Below are 7117 nucleotides of genomic sequence, written 5' to 3' on the forward strand. Positions count from 1 at the left end.
TCTAAATTACTTATTCACTTATTAAATCAAGATAATATTAATTAAAAAAAATTATTTTACTCTTGCAATTAATACTTTTTGAAAGTGTAAAAATAAGTTTGTAAAGTTATAAGAAAGTAATTTAAAAAGTAAATTAGTAAAATATTTTTCTTATTTATAATAGCATGCAAAATTAAAAGTGAACAATTAACATTAAACGGAATGAGTATCTTTTTTCCTTATCTTTCTTATTGGGAAGTTAAAGAAAAAGAAAAAGCAAAATGGGATTTGACAATTCATTTTTAAAGAAAATGAACCTATATGGAAGCAAGGAAACAAAAAAATATTTAAAATGGGCAAAAAGAAAAATTAAGATAAAATTAAATGAGATATTCATACAATTAGATTCTTAATTATGTCGATAAAAATAAATAGAAAAAGGAAATAATCATGTTTTGATTATTTTAACCATATAAAACGAAAACGATTTTTCTTAAAGTTCCTTTCTTTCTACATCCTAGGAAAATATATATATATATATATATATATATATACACGCAAGAGATTGTTTCACTTATATAATTACCAATCAACTTATGAGTACATACTTAAATGGTAAGAATATTCTTTTAATTTCTTTGTTTTAATTTTGGTTTATTGAAAATTATAAAAATTAATTTTAGGTGTTTAAGGTTGAAAAAGTTCATTCAGGCTTTTTAGAGTAACTAATAATTTCTTATAAGTATAATCTTAATTTGTTTTTGTAGGGATGAAGAAGAAAGATGAATCAGATTTAACAAATTGAGAAAATTGCGAAATCGATGAAATTATGGTAGTTATAGAGACAAAATAATCAGAGACAATTATCATTTTCGAGAGAATTGCAATGACATCATCAACGATAAAAAAAATGCTCCTTAAAATTTCTATGTTGATGTGTGACCTGTGTTTTCACACACATATATAGTGCATATTTTTTAAGAAAGTAATTTAAGTTTTTCCTACTTCTTTGATAAATTAATATGAGTTTTTTTTACTTGAAGTGAGCTTTATTTAATGATAGTAATTTTTTGCTACTATTAATTAGTTAAATTCAAGAATATTATTTGCAGGGGTTTATGCATATTTGGTCTTATTATGAAGTCTTTCTCTTATTATAAAATGAGCAATATAGATAAATCTTGGATGTTTAATGGGTTGTAACACTTTTTACCATAACTTTATTAAATTATAAGATATGCCGAATTTGGATTTTTGTGATACATATCTTTAGCCTTGATACATATATATTGTGATACATTTGTAATTGAGTAGTTAGTTAAATAATGAAGTAACTAATTTTCAATTATTACAAAGAATATAATTAGACGCAAATCGTGGTATAAATATATCTTGTTCTAAATGTATCATAATGATACATCTGGTTTCATATGTATCATAAGATACATTTGGTAAAATTACTAAATACCTATTAGAAATTCAATCTCACACAAAAATAAATAATTTACATATGTCAAACATATGTTAAATGTATCAAACATGCTTAAATAAATAAAAAATATGAATCACTATCACAAAAAATTCATGATATGTATCACCCGTATTCCAACAACAAATGTATCATATTGGTAATGTATATAGTTTTGATAACTGATTAACAACATCACTACATAATTTTAATTCTATTACATCAATGTTACACGTGTCTTTCTCACGGGATAAAATGTATCAATGGTGCACATATAAAATGTATCATGGAATTAAATAAAATATCATATGTATCAATTGAAAAATATCCAAACTAAATGAGGGTGGTGAAACCATTAAATAATTAAAAAACATATGCATCATCCTTAAATTTATGAAAAGGGTACTCAAGTTCTTGATATGTATCTATATATGTATTAAATTCCTTTATTTGATAATATGATTGATACATATGTATATGCCTTGATATTTATGATTGATACATATAATCCACCACCACCATCCCCACCGTCGTTCGTCCGCACCATTACCGCCACCTTGGCTACCCCACCCCCTCCTTCATTAGTCCTCATCATCACTGCCATCTTGGCTACCCCACTCTCCCCGTCGTTCATTCTCACCATCACCATTACTTTGATCGTTCTCGTAAAAAATTTAACAACTGATTGTTCAATTTCTCCTCTTTCCATAAATGGGTATTGACTTAAAATTTGAAAAAAAATTAAAATTGACAAAAGGATCAAAAAAGATAATGAAATTGGTGAAGAAGTTGCAGTAACAAAGATGAAAGTTGTCTCAATTGATGAAAATCTTAGAGAGATTTTAGGATATGAAATTTTTGAATAAAAAAATAAATTACATGCGTTAATTGTGGAGTAAAAGTAGGATGAGGGTTTGTTCATATGTATTAAGAGTAAAATATTAAATCCGAGATTTTAAGTAATTGTTTAAAAGTTAAGAAATTTTGGTAATAATATCTCTTGGGTTTGTAGTTTTGTGTAATTTTTCCTTATAAAATCCTCTCTTCAATAATTTTTTATATATTTTGAACTTACCATAATTTAAGTATGTGATTTTTTAAAATTTAAATTGTGTTAAGTGATTGAATAAACATTTGTGGCGTATGAATATATATCTATAATTTATAATCTATATCTATATCTATAATCTATAATCTATATCTATATTTATATTTATAGTTTATAATATATTAAAAGTGTGAATACCATTAAAAAAGTGATTTTTACTTTTTGCCTTTCATTAAAAGACTCTGTTTTAGATAAAATTATCTTTTTACTTTTTTTTTTTGAGTTTTTAAAAGTTAAAACTTAGTAAATTTAGTTATTAAGTCATTTCTTATTTGAATTATGTACCTAAAATTTAGGACTAAATTTTTTATCTTAAATAAATCTTTAATAATTCAATTAATTGAGCACACAAGGATACATTTTTTTGTAGTATTTGTATGAAAATTAACACCCGTTTAATAGTACTCTAATTGTATCCTAATGGACAACTAAAAGATTGTGAAATTTTTGAATAAAAAATTTAGTTTATATAACCTAAAAGTTTCTTCCCCTTAAAACTCAAGTTTTATAGTTATTGTTTTCCTTGGTGTACGTATTTTATTTGGGTAAAGTTTTATTCATTAGGTTGAGCTATTTAATTTAGATAAGAAATCACAACACTTTAAAATTTTGGAATTTTACTTTATTTATAAAAGAATTTCTACAATTTTATTTAAGTTATATTTTGAATCAAAATTTTCAAGTGACATACCCTCTTCTTTATTTTTTTTTTCTTCTTATTTTGATATGGATTCAAGTTGTCTTTTCACTTTCTTTTTGTTTTACATCCATTGTTGTCATTTTTTATTTCTTAACAGTGAATTCTCCTTTTTGATAATTTATCATGTTTCTTTTTCAATTAAATATTTTTGATCGAAAATTGTAAGAAATAAGTATGTTGTCGTTGAATTAAGTGGTCAAAAAATCAAAGATTTATCTATTCTTTGTTTAACTATGACTTTGTTTTTATTATGTTATTTAATTATATTTTGCAATATTTTTTGTTGGAATTATAGTTGAATATATAATCAACTCTTTTTATTTGAGACTACTAATTAAGTTTGAAGTCGAATCAAGAATCAGGGAGACTCCTGAAATATAGGTTTGAGAAAATCCTCATAAGATAGTTATATTGTATGAAAAGAACCTTGATAAAATAAAATTATACGAAGAAATTAGATGCCTATTTTTAATTTTTGGAAAACAAATGTTGGTAGGATTTTTTTTCCTTCTTATGATTTATGTCGTCGATTTTTTTTCTTTAAAAAATATGGCCTCATGACTTCGGGGATGATATTATTTTGTTTTGGTTCAAAATTTTCAACGGAATATTGAATATGGGCATTTGTATGGCGATTGAGGTTGTGAGAAAAGTGTACCGTTGAGAAATTGAATTGTGGAAAAGATAGAATAGACATTTACTAAATTGTTTAATGAAAAAATTCAAATTAACTATGCACTTAACGTCAGTAATAGCTTCACCACACTTATTAATTCACTATCCAAACTCCAAAATCCATGACGCTCAGAGAACATCAATGAATTTTTAATGTCAGTTAGAGGTTCATGTCTTTAGATACAATTAATATCTTCAATTAACATACAAATATTAGACATGTATGATCGTGAAATTATTTAAAATTTCATTGTTTAATTGCAATTTCAGATTTTCTGAATTAGTTATTTTTGTCATGTTTAATTGACCTATAACAAAAAAACATGTTTTTATATGTCTTATCTTTATCTAATTTAAAAAAAAACTGAACGCAAGCGATATAAACTTCGAACTTCAGTGAATAATGAATTCGTCTCTCCATACTTGTAAATTCAAATACAGAACTTTTATTTAAGAATTCAAAACCGTGGCATGCGTCTAATTCACTTACCACTGGACCAAAGCACTAGGGGCTTCTTTTGTGCTTCACTATTGTATGAATTTTATGAAATTAGTTTAAGAATTTTAAAATATGTATATATATATTTTAACTTTAGACCAACTTTATTGAATTGACATAACTCTATCCAAAGCATGAGCTAACAAATAGTAAATTAAATTAATGAAAATAATAAAGAATTAGGATTTAAATAAATTAAAAAGATGATATGTACTTATTTTTTGTACTTTGTTTTTATATGATTAAGTATTCTATTTTAAGTATTACTAAATAGGTTAACTCAGTAATTGTGGTATCGGGGTGGCAGATAATTAATAAAAGATAGAATAGTCAAGATGTTGAAGTATTGGTAATAGAAAGAATGTCATAAGAATTTTTTGTTTCTTTAGCGGATGTCCCTGAACCTGAAGGGACTAATGTCTTCAGGACTTAAATATTCGTCCAGGACCAAGAACCCATCTCTTTATCTATGACATGATTTCAGAATATTTAATTTAATAGAATTTTTACCACCTTGGTGGTCTCAAACGCATCAAAATGTAACAAAAGTAAGAAGAAGAAAACATGATCTTGGTTAGGGGGTGCTATCAGATGATTTGGTTTGATTTTGTATAAGTTAATTAGGTTTATCGGCTATCAATTTGTAAACATGTTAAATCGATAACTAAATCAATAAGATTGTTGTTATCGATTTTCAACAATCAGTTAACAATCCTTAACAATTCTAGGTTAGGACTTTAACTATTCAGTACAAGTGTATTCAAATTCAAATGTTTAAATCTCACAGTTTAATTTATTTTAATTGAGCATCCGAACACATGATTAAGTGTTCCTAAGGTAATTCCTACTCAAAGTTTGTCATCTCATTTAACTTCAACAAGTTGTAAAATCTTAGCCCTGCTTTAAAGAAGGTGACAAATTTTACGTGGTTAACTTTAATATTTAATAGACGTTTGAGAATAAATACAATATATGTGTCTAGGTTATTCTCGATTAGAACAAATCATAGTTTGAGTATTTAAATAAAATGTACTACTAAGTATTTTAAGTGACCCTTAAAATTATTTTATGTTTAAAGTGCAAAAAGTTGTGATAAATAAAAATAAGATATATTATTTATTTATTAATGTTGTATGCACATACAACGCACGTACACTAAGCTAATTCTTATGGTATGTCCATATCATCTAATGAAGCAAACTCTAAATAATGTAATGGATTTAACGCATTAAATTAAATTTCTTTGCATTTGAAAATAAAAAAGAAATCTTAACATATTCTTTAAACTTGAATATTATAAATTTTACATATTTCATAAAAATATTATTATTATATCAAGCGCGGATCATTTTACTAGTGCAATATAGTAATTCAAGATGTAGCAACAACTAGGGTTGGACATATTTTGGTTTAAATCGAGAAAACCAAAAAATTAAATCGAAATTTAATTTTAGTTTGATTTTTTGGATTGGTTTCGGTTTCAAATTTTAGAAATTTGATTAAATGGTTTGGTGTTTGGATTTTCAAAAAAAATAAAATTGGACAAACCGAAAAACCAAAATTATATAAATAATATATTATAATTTATATATATATATATATATATATTTTATTATATATGTAAATATACTAAAATATAATATAATCTGATATAACATATAAATATATAAATTATAATCATTTAGTAACCCTAAATCCTAATATAGTGCTTTGCTTTAGCGCCTAACATTAACTTGAAGGCTGCAACGACGCTCAATTGTCAGTTCATTTGAAAGTTCAACATCGTCAATGGCAGTCGACAGTTGTTTGCTCAGTTCGTCACTGTCATCGGCAGTCGCTGCCAAGTGCGGCCACTACCGTCACGCCAACAGCGATGACTCAACGAGGTTGATATTTATGGTTATTTCATGCGTGTTGAATTAATTATATTTGAGAATTAAAATAGATTTGAAAAAATGATTATTTTTCTAGAAAAATCATCAATTTTAAATGCTCACTATTTTAATCGTTAAAATCGAAATAAAAATTCGAAATAACCGCACCGAATTTGTAAAAACGAACCAAACCAAAATAATTTTAGTTTAATTATGATTGTCATTTTCATCAATTCAAAAATCAAAAAATTAAATCGATATTCAACAATCAAACCGAACAAACGCAACAACCATCCTTAGTCTAAATTATTGTACTATATTTAAGATTTATGCACGTGATGAGAGAATCTATCTCCTGTAGTCAAGAAGACTCAAAAAGGGTTAATAAATAGGGCCAATGGCCATGTGAGAGTAGTCAGTCATCTTTACTCTAAATTAAAAAGCAAGAAACCAGAGATGATGTTAGATTTGGAGTTTTCTACTTCTTTACTCCTTTTCCTCATTCCTTTCATCTTCCTCTTCTTCATCAATCTTTTCCAATCCAACTCAACCAAAATCCCAAAATCTTATCCCATTATTGGTTCCTATTTCTCAATCTTAGCAAACAAAAAACGTAGAATTCAATGGACTTCCGATGTCATTCAATCCACGTCTAATCTTACTTTCACTCTCATTCGCCCATTCGGTTTTCGCCAAATATTCACGGCTAATCCATCCAATGTTCAACACATCCTCAAAACTCATTTTCATATTTACCAAAAAGGTGATATATTTAAAACTAATATGGCTGATTTTCTTGGCGATGGTATTTTCA

General features: G+C 26.0%; 1 protein-coding gene across 2 annotated transcripts in view; it reads left to right on the forward strand.

Moving 5' to 3' along the window:
* Positions 1–6688: 6688 nt before the first annotated feature.
* LOC107876102 (cytochrome P450 94A2-like) overlaps positions 6689–7117 on the forward strand; it is a 1846-nt gene continuing 1417 nt past the window's right edge. The window contains exon 1 of one of the 2 annotated variants that reach the window (XM_047413750.1): positions 6689–7112. In XM_047413750.1, the coding sequence (XP_047269706.1) occupies positions 6760–7112 (353 nt within the window). In that variant the 5' untranslated portion in view covers positions 6689–6759. The remainder of the gene's footprint in view (positions 7113–7117) is intronic. The other variant, XM_047413749.1, reaches the window with a different exon arrangement.

This window comes from Capsicum annuum, chromosome 6, assembly GCF_002878395.1.
Source record: "Capsicum annuum cultivar UCD-10X-F1 chromosome 6, UCD10Xv1.1, whole genome shotgun sequence".
In the NCBI taxonomy this organism is placed as follows: Eukaryota; Viridiplantae; Streptophyta; class Magnoliopsida; order Solanales; family Solanaceae; genus Capsicum; species Capsicum annuum.